This window comes from Bison bison, unplaced genomic scaffold, assembly GCF_000754665.1.
Source record: "Bison bison bison isolate TAMUID 2011002044 unplaced genomic scaffold, Bison_UMD1.0 scf7180017864036, whole genome shotgun sequence".
In the NCBI taxonomy this organism is placed as follows: Eukaryota; Metazoa; Chordata; class Mammalia; order Artiodactyla; family Bovidae; genus Bison; species Bison bison.
In genome coordinates, this window is record NW_011494608.1 from 4,355,603 (window position 1) to 4,371,949 (window position 16,347).

A 16,347-nucleotide genomic window follows, 5' to 3' on the forward strand; every position below is an offset into this window, starting at 1 on the left:
AATATCTTATAATTGCATTTGCCAACTGGGTGAATGGATAATGGTGAACAGTTCAAAGCCCCATGATCAGTGTTATGTGCTAGGTTTTAGGGCTTTAATAATAAGCAAGAGACAGAGCTTATATACGGCTGGAATAGGTCAGGTTTTACAAGACATTTAGCCTTTGTCCCAAGAACAATGGGACTCACTGTAATGTCACAAACTGCAGGCAACATATTATATTTACATTTTTAAAGATGAATTTGTGAACTTAGAGTTTTGCAAATGTAAGGGGTGAATTTTTCCCCCTATGAGGTCCCAAGCCCAAAGTCCATGAATTCCACTGCCTCACTTCTGATTATCATCCTTGAGACCAGTGGATCAGCCACCATGAGCCCTGTCATTGAGAGTGACTGTGGAAAGAGCATGAAACACACACACACACACACACACACACACACACACACGGCCAAAAGCCCTTTCCATTTATTATACTGGAAAAATCAATTTAATTTATTGAAAAGTATATTACTGGCAGGAGTAATAATGATATGAATTCAAAAGGCAAATATTAACACTCAACCTACAAGCCCAGGACTTAATGAGAACTCATCCAACATCTGGTCTCCCATTAAAAGGGCTCAGAGGGCCCCTGTGTCTGAGTAAAAGTCACTCTCCGTCTCTCAGAAGTTCATTTTTTAAGGGACAAGATAGAGAAAGGAAACTTGGGGCAGAAAGTGTTAAAAAAGCAGCCCCAGACCCGACTGTGGGGTGACCCACTGGTGGAGATGCAGCTGTAACAGGCCGAACTCCCGGCTCAGATGGTGTCAGTAAACCCCCCACACAGACAGGGGAACACAGTCTGCAGTGTAGCCAGCATGAGGCCGGGTCACAGCTTCTAGAGGCCACAGGCAAAGACCCGGGCCCTAGAGCAGCTTAGCTGCCTCCTTCTGAATCTGTTTCCTCATTTGTAAAATAGGTGCTTGGACCCATGATTTTTAAGGGACATCCCCATTCTAAAAATGCCAATGCCTCTCTGTCATAAGGAAAGAAGGGACTGGTTCCATGGTGGCCAAGAATACTAGGTCCTGGGAAAAGCTTGGCCAGTTCTTTGCATTTTTTTAAAACTCTGGGTAATAGATACTTCGATCTGTGGTCACGCCATTCTCCTCCCTACACATTGTCTGACAAACATCAGAGCCTTTCATAAACTCTTGGAATAAACAAATTCACTTAACATACAAACAGGAGGGGCAAGAAAAATTGCAAAGAGGGAAAATGATGCTAGAAGTATCCTGCTGTAAGTTCCTGAAGGGCAGGAATTCTGGATCCCAACTCCCCAAGTGAATCCCTTGGGCTCTATCCTTTTTGACAGCTGGGGGTTATGGCTACTGTTTGCAAATTGGGAAGCAGGAAATCTAGAAAGGTCGATCCCTGTTTTATTCTTATTCACTTATTCCTCCAAGAAGAACACAATCTGACAGGGGGAAAAAATCAAACCCTCAGCAATAGGAGAAGGCATCAATAATACTATTAACTATTAGCCATAAGAATCGTCAGTGAGCCAGCCCAACAGGAGTTACGCTGACCGGCGGTTTCTACCGGAAGTGGGCGTTGGGCATGAACTCATGGCAAAGGGCCTTTCCATGTAGCAGGAAATAATGGGTTCTTTTTTCCATGGTGTGATGCTTCTTCTCTTTAAGAAATGAAAAAAAAAAAAATATATATATATATATGTTATTTGTCCTTGTGATTTTTAGCAAAAAAAGAAAAAAAAAAGACAACAACAAAAAAACACCTCTTTTTGGAGAGAAGGAAATTATCTACTTAAAATACTTAGAACATTGAATCCCAGTAGTTGACTTAAATATTGTAATTCTGTTTCTCTCAGAATATTGATCATCCAGACACTTTCAGCCAAGACACCACCCAGAGTCCAAGAGTTCACTCCTCCAGAAGCATTCTGAGTGAGCAGCTCTGAGGGTTAAACTGTGTGGGTACACAGGGTGCGCTGGGCATACGGATGAAGACTTGGGGGTCCCCTGCTCACTGAAGGACACGGCCCACGCCCTGACCAGACCCTCCTAAAGGCCAGTTTGGAGTCTCCTCACTGCCCTGTTCAACCACCCCAAGACACCCTGGACCCTTTCTGCCGTGTGAGTAACAGAAATAACTTCCACCTGCCAGACGTCCCCTGACCAAACGTAGAAATAACCCCTTCAGCCCTAAGTGCATTCCTAGAGAGAGGCTAATGTACATTGCATAAACACAAAGTCCTGGCCAAAGAAAGTCAAAGGATTTTTTTTTTATTATGATTGTTGTTATCATTGATACACATCACGAGCTACACAAAATGCCGACCAAAAAGCAAATGTAGAAAAATAGTAGAATTATATTGGTTCTGATGACTTTGTTATTCCCATCACCGTAATTTTACAATTTCCAAGGATGTTTGGGAGATTATAATTATTGTATACATTGTCACCAGAATAAATATGCATTAGGAATTCACAGTGGCATCAAGCTATACATTCAGGTTCTTTTTTCAGAGAAAGGGACCGTGCTGAAGACCCTGCCTCTATTTACCTTCTACAAGGTAGGAGGTCACATTTGAAAACTAGATTACAACATAATAAAACAAAATGAATTCCAGAGCCCTGCGTTGTATGACAGATAAACAAAAAGCCACAGGCTGGTTCTCCTGGTTAAGCTGGAGTGTGGTAATGTTTATGGACACAATCAGTGGACCATTTATTTATTTGATAATCTGTTTCACCTATTAAGGGGCTTCCCTGGTGGCTCAGACGTTAAAGAATCTGCCTGCAAGGCAGGATACCCGGGTTCAATCCCTGGATTGGGACAAACCCCTGGCAAAGGGAATGGCAACCCACTCCAGTATTCCTGCCTGGAGAATTCCATGACAGAGGAGCCCAGCAGGCTGCACTCCATGGGATCATAGTCAGACAAGACAGAGAAACTAACACTTTCACTTTTCACACTTTCCCCTATTAACTTGAAAGAAAAAAAAAGTAGAATAAACAGTTTAGCCACAGAGCATCTAGAGACTTTGTACTACAGACAGATAACATGCCATTCAGGAGGTGGTGCTTCTAGGCAGACTGAGCTGTAACCGGCACCACTGAACATCTCCTTTGACAAATTTCCTGACTTGACACTGACCTGGGGATGGTGTCAGTGTCGGCAAGGAAGCTTGGAGGTCTTGCATGAGAGGCACGGCTTATACCACTATGGCATCTCCTCTGGGCTAGTTTCCTCCTTCCAGACCCTGGCAGGATGCTGGCATCCTGATAGGAGCAGTTTGGCTTGTTCTAAGAGATGCTGAAGTGGTAATGTTCTTGGTGTTTCCCATCTGTTCTTTTTCCTCATTACTCTAGGTGGACATTCTGTGTATGTGGGTCTCCTCTCCTCCCCTCAGATTATAAACTTTTGTATGGCAGGGTCTCGTCTGATGAATTTCTGTAGCCACCTGTAGCTAGCATAGAACTCAGCAGAGACTAAATAAACACTGTTTAAAAAGAAATGCAGTCAAGTGTAAGCTCTGGGAATATTAGGAATGAAGGGAAAATCAGACTTTGATTTTGTTACATACGAGCAAGACAGTTTGTGGGACAGAATGGGATGCTTCCTTTAAAAAAAAAAGTTTAAAACAAGCAAAAGATAGTAATATATGCATAGGTTATCAGGATTATTATTAAATTCAGTATTTGGATTATTATTAAACTTCCTTGGAGCAAGAAGGATGGAGCAGGATATTTTGCCATATGCAGTAATCTTAACCTTGGACTAAAGGACATTCAGCCCAAGCACTAAAAGTCTTTTTTGTTTGATGCAATAATAAGATTCTGAGTGACATTTACAGAATTAACACTTCTGAACACCTTAAATTTGATGTAATATTGTTCTTAGTTGGGTATCAGGTTTCAGCCCTTCCTCTCAACTTAACCATGGCTTACATTATACCCTGAGCAGGAAAATAGTTTTACTACATAGATCATCCAGTTATTCATGAACTGAGCTGGAAAACTCCAGTTTGGAGGCTCTTGGAATCATAACGGAATGTTCTAACTTCTGGAAGTTTGAGTCTTCAAGTTTCAAACAGGGTGATCTCCTTCACACCATCAAATATGAATGTAAAAAGGTGTGGGGTTATAAAGAAAATTCCTCAGAGCGAACTTTTGCTATAAAGTATTTCTGGTACTCCCATCTCTTAAAGAATTTTCCACAGTTTGTGACCACCTGACCTGCCTTCTGAGAAATCTGTATAAAAAAAAAAAAAAAAAAAGTATTTCTGAGCCATCCCCTCAGTGCTTACTCTGCTCGGGCACTGTTCCTCTCTGCTTACCCCTTTCTCATCCAGATGCCCCTCCAACCCCCACAACAACCTTTAAAGCAGACCCATGGAAGTCTGTTTTATAGCTGAGGACACTAGCCCCCTGGCTTGAAAGCACGCCCCAGAGATACAGTGGTTCTTCCCATTACAGGAACCTGCCACGGTGAGATCTTCTCTGACACAACTACTTTCCTCTTGCAAATCCAGAAGCCTAGAGGGCAAACAGGAACCAACGTCAAACTGTTTCTTTATGGGAATCCATTGCTGTGTGTCGGATGAGGTGCTAGAGAAGAAAACGCAAGCTTTCAAAGAACTGGGCCTGTCCAGAACTTCCTTACTGAACCCTGACTCTGTAATGGGAAACATTGGCAAAACAAGACTCCTGCTCTAAGGAGTGCGTATGGAGGAGGACCACCAGAACACAGGAAGGAGATGAGCGTGGCTTCATGGAAACATGAGAAAACTGAGCTCTGATGCTAAGACATCATGCTGAAGCAGGAATCCACAAGCCATGAACCACTGGGTCCAGGTTCACAACCAATGGACAAGGAATTGATTCCCATATGAAAATGAGGAGCCCTTCCAATGTGGGAAAAGCAGAAAGAGAGGAGTATAGATGCAAGGGTGTGGTCTGAGCAGTTATGGAACGCATTGTGGTCTAGGGGAAAGTGGTTTCAGGCCGGTAGGAGAAAGAAAAACTTGAGACACAGTGACTGGGAAAGACAGATGATTAATCAAGAGCCAACAGGCCAGCCAATCACCCCGTTATGCTTATGGACAATGCTTTATTAAACCACCCTTATCATTGAATTATGTTTTCCTTTGCCATCTCATTTATCAGTTACGTAGGTGCCTTGAACAGGAATATGCTATAAGAGAAAACTCCTAAGATCATGGTTTAGGATTTGAAGAATCCTGGCATTGATTTTTAACAGATATATGACTTTTGCGATCTATTAACATCTCTGGGCTGGATGCATTCAGTAGCATGAAGGATAACAGGGAAGCTCAGGGCTCGAATCTTGACTCTACCATGGCTAAGTTGTGTGACCTTAGTCAAGTTACCTGACTTCTCCCAATACCATCTGCATGCTATATGAGTTTTAAAGATTAAATGAACTCATAGATGCACATGACCTAGCAAACCAAAGTGGGGTGCTGCATGTTATTTCCATTCCTTTGCTCCTTCACATGTTAAAAAGAAGATAAATGAGAGCCCGGATTTGTTTTACCTCTAGAGGTCTCTGAATCCATGTTAAGTCATGGCGTTTTGGGTTTGAGGATCGTGCCTTGCAGTCATACTATCATAAACACATCTATGAAATGGAGACACACACAAGTGGAGACACTTGATAATTTAGCTGTGAAAAGATCAACTGTAGGGCTATGACCTGGCTTAGATATGAACAGAGTGTGACCCACACGGCCATATGTTTACATCTGTTCTAAGTGTACTTGTATACAGTAAGGCCATTCCTTTGTGTGAGAGGAGGCACTGGAGCCTTTTTCCCTAAAATTAAAACTGGTTTTTAGAATTCGACCCACTGAATAGTAAGGTGTGTTATTACCATTCAACATAAAACAAGCACTGGGAGAAGTTCAGCTTTTTTCGAGACTTTCCATAGTGTTTTCTATTGCAATATCTCTAGCATTATGTGTAATGGTAAAGAGGTACTTTGGGGATAAAAAGCTTTGAAAAAAAGTCAAAAGAGAAAGGGACATAGAAAGACTTGGGAAGGCACCTTGAAGGTTTAGAAAAGTCTTCGTGGGACAGTCCTTTATCTGAAAGAAGCATGCAGGCAGGCATGCATGTACTACTGCCTGTAACCTCAAAGGAGTATTCATGTATGCACTTCGACATATATGGATGAAGACTCACATGGTTAGTGGAGGTTGGGAGAACAAAGCTCAGATGCTAAATATCAGGTAAAGTCTGAATGAAACAACTCCTTGGTCCTCTTCCAGTTCTGAGATTTCAAGGTTTTAATTTAAAAACTACCAGCTAAAAATAAAACATGAAGTCTGATGGTTGATCCAGATCCTTTTAGTGTTTAGAATTACATGATGTATCTTAATATCTCTACACCCTAGGATGACAACCTGTCAGTTACATTTGAAAGTGAAAGTGAAAGTTGCTCAGTTGTGTCCAGCTCTTTGCGACCCCATGGACTACACAGTGCCTGGAATTCTCCAGGCCAGAACACTGGAGGGGGTAGCCCTTCCCTTCTCCAGGGGATCTTCCCAACCCAGGAATCAAACCCAGGTCTCCCTCATTCCAGGTGGATTCTTAACCAGCTGAGCCACCAGGGAAGCTCTCAACTGGGGGCTTGTAAATACCTAAGAATAGCCTCCCTGGTGGCTCAGTGGTAAAGAATTCACCTACCAATGCAGGAGACACAGGTTCATTACCTGGGAAGGAAAGACCCCTTAGAGAAGGAAATGGTAACCCACTCCAGTATTCTTGCCTGGGAATCCTATGGACAGAGGAGCCTGGTGAGCCACAGTTCATGGGGTTGCAAAAGAGTTGGATGTGATTTAGCAACTAAACAGCAGCATATAGCAAAATACCTAAGATAGTGCTTTCAGTTCAGTAACCCTGGAGAGAGATGTGATTACAGTTGTGGAGTCTGGTTTCTCATGGGACCTCCTTACTGAACAGAAATTTCCCTACTAGTGTTAATGATGGAAATTCCTTCCTGATATAAGAAGGCAATCCCCCATGGTGGCTAACTTCCTACACCTCCTTTCTTGTACCAAAACTGACTCTATCTGCCTGACCAGTGTAACAAAGGCTCTCAGCTCTCTCTCATATGAAACCTGTTACTTACCCTGTTCACTCCCTGAGGGTCCCCACAACCCACCCTCCACCCAGCCAACTCTTCTTCAGCCTGGTGTCTAGGTGTAGACACGGAATCTTCCATGAGGCCCCTTCTGATCACACACCATCCTACATCCACAGGGTCCCTCCTCTAAGCCACCCCTGCTTGCTCTAACTTCCCATCTGATTGGCCGTATTCCTTGCTAAACTATGAACTACTGAATCTTACCAATACATTCCCGGCACACAGTAAGCCCTCGAGATGTGTTTGTTGAATGAATGATTGAATAAATGAATTGATGAATGCATACACTTGGTGGTAACAGGCTGTGCAAGGTCAGTATCACCCTTTTCAGGTCTCCCTTTGAAAGCCCCATTCTTATTCTCCAGGCAATGAAGACTAGACTTCTAGAATCCCCTTGATCCTGCCTGTGTCTCATCAAAGCCCTCATCACACCATGCTTTACTAACAGGGCCAGATCTTCCTTGCATTCTCTGAGGACACAGACTCTGTATTTTAGCTCTGTGGTCCCACCTGGCACAGGTGGAAGTTGCTCAGTGAACACCTGTGGACTCCAGAAACCAATAGGAATCCATTCTCGCCCCACCTGCTCCTCGGGTACACATCACTGCAGCTGATTTCAACCTGCCATGGAGGTATTACTTTTGCCCCAAGGTGACTTTAGCTTCACATTCGTTTCTCTGGGTGTGTCTGGCTCATGAACAACAAATTTCATTCATCTCAATATTAATCATTTTTACTTCTAAACTAGTTCTGAGAAATTTAACAAATCATAAAGACAAAAACAAAAATTCTGTTGAGAATGAAGACATACTATTATTATCTTGGCAGGCATTTTGTTATAATTTTATAGTCAATAATAGAATGTCCCTGTTTTACATTATATGTATATTTATGTATATATATATATATATATTATATGTCTATACTTCGATAGAAAGAGACATAAAAAAGCCTTTCAAATGAGGCATGACACGCAACACTGGACGCTCTTATTTACAATATAGAGATATATACTTTCTACACAATTATAATAGATGATCAGAGGCCAGAGAGGGTTTACAAAGACAGCAGAGCACCCCTATAAAAAAGAGGTGCACCACACAGCTGGATGTTTATTGCCATTAGTTCTATGTCCAGACAGCATATTGAAGTTAAAAATGGCATCTGGTTATTGGAAAAGATGACGGTCATTGATTCACCCTGGCTTCATAGCCGCTGGCTGCACGGTCTTTCAAATGACCAGGGGATGACAAACTTTGCTGATGGGCACAGGAAAAACAAACATGAAATGCTCCTTATTTGGCCAAAAAGGAGAAGATGCTATAAACCATGGTCCCGCCCTGCACTTGGGCACTTGTAAGGAACTGTAAGTTCATAGGCTGCACTGTGGGAACCACACCTGCTCTGGGTCACACAGCAGACTGGTCATGTTCATGAGTAACCAGAGTCTATGCCCATCAAGAGCTTGGAGAAATACCCAGTGGGAGAGTGACCCAAGGCATTACTTATCCCACACATGTTAAGACTAAGGTACAATGAGATTTCGAAGAAGACCCACAGAGACCCTAAATCTCTTGTGTGGGAGGTTTTTCCAACCCCCTCTCCAGCTTTTCCTTTCTTTAGAAATGCCTCAGTCTGCTCTCCTGCAAAGTTGTCTGCCTGGACTTGATTGCCATGGTCTACTGTGTTTTCAAAGTCACACTGTTAATACCTGAGGAACTGAAAGTCTCAGCTGAGAATTCCTTGGCTTACTACCATGGCACTGGTGGGCATCACTAAGGTTATGATCCAGGTGCTGGGACCAGGAGTCTGGTTCCAGACGAGTTTTCAGTTTCAGAAGCAACTTTTGCAGAAGTGGGAGGAGCTTCTGTCTGCAGAAGATGTGTCTTCTGTGTTAATGATCCCTATGGTCCTTGTTCATGTGTTCCTTCATTACAACTAAATGATCCTGCAGGCTTCTGTTAGCCCATAGTGCATACTCAGTCTTTGGAACCATATTAAACACTCCAGTAATTTTTCAAAAGTCCCCTTAAGTCTCTTACCAATAACAATTTGAGTCCCCAACCTGGCTGTTGTTCTGTCTGATCTCACATTTGTCCTGTTGTCTCGTGTGTGTGTGTGTGTGTGTGTGTGTGTGTGTGTGTGTGTGAATCAATGATAACCTTCCCTAGCCCTTTATTTTCCTAAGGCAAGAAGACATTTCTAGTGAAAGATAACCAGCACCCTTCTCAGAGCCCCCCTGAGGTTTTAAATCCAGCACTCCTCCATTGAGATGTCTTTCCCCTTCCACGGAGAGGAGAAGCAGCTGGCCATGTGATGGTTTTCATTTGTTTGCGAGTGCGTCAAATGCTAACATAGCATTTCTTTGGACGGGTATCAGCAGGAGCTTCACCAGGTGTGTGCACATTTAAGGGCCTCCTCTGCTAGGGTTAGTCTCAGTCTGTTTTCCCTACTACAGACAGAGATGTCAGCAATCACAAAAAATTATGTGTGAACCGGGGTTATGCATAGAAAAAGTCTGGAGGGGTAGGTGGAGCAGCCAGTTCACCAGTTAAATTTTTCTCTGCAACAAACTTGCATTTACTGATAGCATCGCTCTATACCTCAAATCACCCCACCGGCTGCTGTTAAGAAATAAAACCAGAGGTTATGAAGCATTCCTTTGTCCCTTGTTGAGAAAATATGAGGAGAGCATAAGAATATGGGTTCACACGGTCTTGAACAAGTGGCACATTTGAATCAATTAAGGATTATATTTACATAAATATGTTCCACTTCTGCACAGAGGTTAACCTGAGTTCTGAAATGCTTGAGTGCATCAAAAATGATAAAGCTATGAACTAGTCACATACCCAACAAATCTAGTTAACTTGGAGCCATCTCTCTGTGAGCCAATGGGAGTTAAGAAGGTGGGCTCACCAACTCCAAGGATTCTGTTTCTTTATTTTCTCCAAATTTTGCTAGAAAGCATCTTGAATGAGACTCCAGGTGGCTAGACAGGTTCGGGCAAAGTCTTGTCTTTGACACTATCGATTCAGCTTTCCCAAACTCTCCGAAAAGGGAAGCACCTCGAATGTCCGGTCCCACCCCACCCTCCACCCCTCAGCGCCTTCCTCTCTGAGCTCAACCTTGGAATGACAGAGGTCTGTAAAAGGATGTCTCAGCCAGAGCTCTCATGGATCTTAAACGTTTCTGGCGAGCTCCCCAAGGCCCGCGCGCTCAAAGCCACTACTTAAAGTAGTTGAGTCCCGCCACCAAGAAGAACTTCTCCAGGAAGAGCTCGGAGTCCAGCACAGCGATGTGAGCCGCTCGGCCAATCAGGGTGTTGGCAGTGTTGGGCAAGGCGTGGAATACATTGTGTCGGATCAAAGTGCAGTCCTTGGCGTCCACCAGAGGGCGAAGAAGGTTGTTGATCATTTCCGCGTAAACAGGGCCTGGGAGGAGGGAAGATGGACGAGAAGTGGGGGCAAAAGTTCAGCAGTGGAATCTACAGAAAAACACCAGGTATGTATTGGGCTCCTAGTCCTTGGCAGAATATCTGATGCGCCCTACTAGGCAGAGTTACCTTCATCATGATTTACTTTTGCTTTTCAAATCAGAAAGTCACAAAAACGAAGAAGAAGGAAGAGGAAAGAAGGAGGAGGAGAAGGGGGCGGGGAGAAGAAAAAGAAGAGGGAGATGGAGGAGAAACGGGAAGGGAAGGAGAAAAAGGGGAGAAAAGGAAAGGAAATGTGGCTTACCTGTGTGTCTGTCTCTGAGGGCGGTCTTACACATCTCTATCCTGGCTGAATGAAAGGGCACGTAGCGGTCTTGGGGAGAAGCAACCAGCACAACGTTTTTAAAATACTGCAGACCTGCAATTAAGCCGGGCGGGTGCTGTTTTGCTCAGGCGGTTTCAACCCACAGCCCCTGCTTTGCACACATTTCACAAACTTGCCCGGGAGAAAGGAAAAGCGGAAAGATACCAGACACACCGGTGGAGTCACTGAATGAGGGTCTTCGGGTCTGGGACGGGGGAAAGAGGCTCTGCAAGTTAGAGGGGAGGGGGCGGCTTTGACTTCATCAGCCGCAGAAACTAAGCTCACGACCCTGAGCAGTGGAAGATAAATAACAGGTAAGTGACAAAAATGCCTTTCTGGGCGGGAACAGAAAGGAGTCCATAAGGAAGTAAATCTAGTATTTTGCCGCTCCTCCTCCCCAACCCCATGGTTCCCTGTGTGCCAGCCCCAGTACCGTCACCTGCGGGAGGAAAACAGCCTCTGACCTCATCGCTCTGCAGGTCACCTCACCTCCCTGAATCAGCCTGCTCTGAGGCAGAGGGATCTCCCAGTTGAAGCATCACAGCCTATTCTTTCAGTCCCCAAGCTCACCAGGGATATCCCAGCATTGCGGTGCTCTACCCAGGTCCCCCGTCAGACTGCTTTCAGCCCAGGGACACTGGGGGACGCCTCCAATGAAGGGAGCCTTTTCATCCCAGATAACAGCCCAAGACCACAAGCTGGGGCTGGCCAACTCTCAGTGATCCGCAGGGGGCAGATACCAGACCTCCTCCCTCTGCAGGATAACTCTGGAGGGGCCACACTGTGATCCAACTGCTCCTCTGCCCAAGCCTGCTTCCGTCCCTTCCCCACGGGGGTGTAGCTCTCATGGTAGCACACAGATACAGACATGGGTAAGGAACTTGTCCAAGGTTATCATCAGTCCAGGGCTACACCAGGCTTACATCCAGGGAGGCAGAGATAGCATCAGAGTCAGTGTTTTGACACTGATGGAAGATTGTGGCCCATGAGACAGACCCTGGGTCAGGCCAGCTTGCTGGGCAGGACTCAGTACGACACCTGGTCAACCTCTCTGCTCCCTCAGTGACATGAGGTCACTGCTGTGCTCTGCTCACTCCCTTGGCAGGTAGAGTCTTCAACACCTGTATGTGCTTCCTCATTGCAAGTGTGGGTAAAGGTGTGATCTTAAGCACCCCCATGTCCCTCTGCCCTATCAACAGAAATGGACAGTGTCCACCTGCCCTTTTGGTAGGGGAATCTGCACCCGGGTAAAGGAGCTGTCGGTTGGCACACAGACCTGGGCACATTAAAAGCTTGGTGGGAAGTAGATGCTGCAACTCTAAGGTAGAGAACACTGCACACACCTGCCTCTGGCCCCCAGGCTGCAGGGGAGGTGGTCAAGAAGCAGCTAGTTCTTGGGTAGCTGCTGGGCTCTCTGTGAACTGAGGAAGCTATGTCACACTGCAGCTCCTGATGACATCCTTCTGTGAGTGAAGTAATGCAACTTTGAATCTAATTTGGGTTTCAAGGTTTGGCTCTCCAGCTCCCACTCACTGCCACTTCAGGGTGCAGCTGGGGGATCCACTCACCTGTCTTTTGGCTTAGTTGGTAGAGAAAACATTTGCGCAGATCAGCATTATCCCTGAAGGTCAGCTGCAAAAGCGACCCGGATTTCTTCAGTTTCTGCATGAGCCACAAACCTAGAAAGACGACAACCAAACCAGACCGACATCAAACACATCCAACCAAAAAAACAAAAAAGCAAAAAAGAATAGGGGAAAGATTAACATTCAACTGTGGCTTTTAGTTAACTTAAAAAGGAGAGTGTGCAATTTAGCAAATCCTTGGGAAGTTTGACATACATTTGTATTGTTATAATCCGGAGGCAGAGATAAAATCTTATGAGACAGGCTTCAAGAGTCATGAAGTTAACCAAACCCTTTGATTTTTCAATCCCCTTCCATAAATCTAGCCTAAGGAAACAGTCTGAAATACCGAAAGAAAAAAAAATTTAAAGATGCTCCTTACAGAGTTTTGCCAAGAGAACAAACTGGTCGTAGCAAATACTCTTCTAACAACACAAGAGATGACTCTACACATGGCCATCACCACATGGTCAATACCAAAATCAGATTGATTATATTCTTTGCAGCCAAAGATGGAGAAGATTTATATAGTCAGCAAAAACAAGACTGGGAGCTTACTATGGTTCAGATCATGAACTCCTTATTGCCAAATTCAGAGTTAAATTGAAGAAAGTAGGGAAAATCACTAGACCATTCAGGTATAACCCTAATCAAATTCCTTAAAATTATATAGTGGAAGTGACAAATAGATTCAAAGGACTAGATTTGATAGACAGAGTGCCTGAAGAACTAGGACACAGGTTCGTGACACTGTACCGGAGGCAGTGATCAAGATTGTCCCCAAGAAAAAGAAATGCAAAAAGGCAAAATGGTTGTCTGAGGAGGCCTTACAAATAGTTGAGAAAAGAAGAGAAGAGAAAATCAAAGGCGAAAAGAAAACATATACCCATCTGAATGAAGAGTTCCAAGGAATAGCAAGAAGAGATAAGAAAGCCTTCCTTGGTGATCAATGCAAAGAAATAGAGGAAAACAATAGAATGGGAAAGACTAGAGATCTCTTCAAGAAAATCAGAGATACCAAAGGAACATTTCATGCAAAGATGGGCACAATAAAGGACAGAAATGGTATGGATCTAACAGAAGCAGAAGATGTTAAGAAAAGGTGGCAAGAATACACAGAAGAACTATACAAAAAAGATCTTAATGAGAGCCAAACATCCTGGAGTGCAAAGTCAAGTGGGCCTTCGGAAGCAACACTAGGAATAAAGCTAGTGGAGGTGATGGAATTCCAGCTGAGCTATTTCAAATCCTAAAAGATGATGCTGTGAAAGTGCCACACTCAATATGCCAGCAAATTTGGAAAACTCAGCAGTGGCTACAGGATCGGAAAAGGTCAGTTTTAATTCCAATCCCAAAGAAGGGCAATGGCAAAGAATGTTCAAACTACCGCACAATTGTACTCATCTCACACACTAGCAAAGTAATGCTCAAAATTCTCCAAGCCAGATTTCAACAGTATATGAATTGAGAACTTCTAGATGTTCAAGCTGGATTTAGAAAAGGCAGAGAAACCAGAGATCAAATTGCCAACATCCGTTGGGTCATAGAAAAAGAAAGAGAGTTCCAGAAAAATATTTACTTCTGCTTTACTGACTACGCCAAAGCCTTTGACTGTGTGGATCACAGCAAACTGTGGAAATTTTTCAAAGAGATGGGAATACCAGACCACCTGACCTGCCTCCTGAGAAACCTGTATGCAGGACAAGAAGCAACAATTAGAACTGAACATGGAACAATGGACTGGTTCCAAATTGAGAAAGGAGTATGTCAAGGCTGTATAATGTCATCCTGCTTATTTAACTTATGTGCAGAGTACATCATGTGAAATGCTGGGCTGGATGAAGCACAAGCTGGAATCAAGAATGCTGGGAGAAATATCAATAACCTCTGATATGCAGATGACTCCACTGTTATGGCAGAAAGCAAAGAGAAACTAAAGAATCTCTTGATGAAAGAGGAGAGTGAAAAAGCTGTCTTAAAACTCAACATTCAGAACACTAAGATCATGGCATCCAGACTATAACTTCATGGCAAATAGATGGAGGAACAATGGTAACAATGACAGACTTTATTTTCTTGGGCTCCAAAATCACTGCGGATGGTGATTTCAGCCATGAAATTAAAGACACTTGCTCCTTGGAAGAAAAGCTATGACCAACCTAGACAGCATATTAAAAAGCAGAGACATTACTTTGCCAACAACGGTCCATCTAGTCAAAGCTATGGTTTTTCCAGTAGTCGTGTATGGATGTGAGAGTTGGACTATAAGGAAAGCTGAGTGCAAAAGAATTGATGCTTTTGAACTGTGGTGTTGGAGAAGACTCTTGAGAGTCCCTTGGACTGCAAGGAGATCCAACCAGTCCATTATAAAGGAGATCAGTCCTGAGTGTTCATTGGAAGAACTGATGCTGAAGCTGAAGCTCCAATACTTTGGCCACCTAATGCGAAGAACTGACTCATTGGCAAAGACCCTGATGCTGGGAAAGATTGAAGGCAGGAAGAGAAGGGGATGACAAAGGATAAGATGGTTGGATGGCATTACCGACTCAATGCACATGAGTTTGAGCAAGCTCTGGGAGTTGGTGATAGACAGGGAAACCTGGTGTGCTGCAGTCCATGGGATCAGAAAGAGTCAGACATGAGTGAGTAACTGAACTGAACTGAACAGATCCAATTAGGATGCAGCAAAGTGAACATCAACCTTTCATTTCGAAGTCCAGCTATTTACTCTGGTTATGCTGACATTAACAGGGATGATTATTATGTCACGTGCACAAATACATGAATTTGATAAAATGCAAGGAAATAAGTAAGACACAGGGTATATATATGTTATGATTGACGTGATGATGTGCATGCTCAGTTGTGTCTGACTCTTTGTGACCCCATGGACTGTAGCCTGTCAGACTCCTCTCTCTGTGGGATTTTCCAAGCAAGAATACTGGAGTGGTTTGCCATTTCCTACTCCAGGGATCTTTCCAACCCAGGGATCAAGCCCATGTCTCCTGCATTGGCAGGCAGGTTCTTTACCACTGAGCCACCTGGGAAGCCTTGCTGCCATGCAAATGTGCGTGGATGCAAATATAAGGAGAGTGAGCCATACAGAATCACTCTAAATACGTTAGATTGGAAGGATTACTGGTAACGTCTCATTTTTCAGTGAGACATTTCACTAGTGTTGCAAAATTACTATTGGGAAAAATGTGGTCTAAATCATTTGTTTCTGTTCAGAACTGGCTTCCTTGGTTTGTGAAGGAAGACAGCTTGACAAAGGAAAGAACTTCCATTTGTTATATATCAATGTGTCAAATAACCTATGTTCCCAGCTTATGTTCTGTAATAACGTGAAAGCAAACAGATCTGAGCCACCTCCTGTGAGGACATAACGCAGCCCAGCCCGCCCTGAGGGCAGGTGGGTACGGGTGCGGGGACAGTGGCAGACAGCCAGCGCCACCACTTTGAAGAGGCTGGCTCCAAAGCCAGGAGGCTCCATCAGGAAGAGCCTCCATCTCTGCTTTGCCCTCCCCTGGGCCCTGCATGATGCTGAGGAGTGCCGATGCTGGTGGCATCTTACCTGTGCTGACCAGGGTGCTGTTGTTGTACAGGGTCCCCAGGTGGGGCCCAGACAGTGACAGGAAGGTGTGGAGTTTGTTGAGGTAATACCGGAACCGAGGCCGCGTGAGGACCGATCGGATGATGATGTTGCCGAGAGAATGGCCGATGAAGCTATGGAGAGATGGGAAGGGTCC

The 16,347-nt window shown here is 44.2% G+C and overlaps 1 protein-coding gene across 1 annotated transcript in view; it reads right to left on the reverse strand.

The window, feature by feature from the left end:
* Window positions 1-10,401: 10,401 nt before the first annotated feature.
* Window positions 10,402-16,347, reverse strand: part of FAM135B (family with sequence similarity 135, member B) — a 150,531-nt gene continuing 144,585 nt past the window's right edge. The window contains exons 16-19 of the mRNA XM_010834787.1: window positions 16,173-16,324; window positions 12,542-12,652; window positions 10,914-11,027; window positions 10,402-10,607 (exon numbers count right to left, since the gene is read on the reverse strand). Coding sequence (XP_010833089.1) covers window positions 10,402-10,607; window positions 10,914-11,027; window positions 12,542-12,652; window positions 16,173-16,324 — 583 coding nt within the window. The remainder of the gene's footprint in view (window positions 10,608-10,913; window positions 11,028-12,541; window positions 12,653-16,172; window positions 16,325-16,347) is intronic.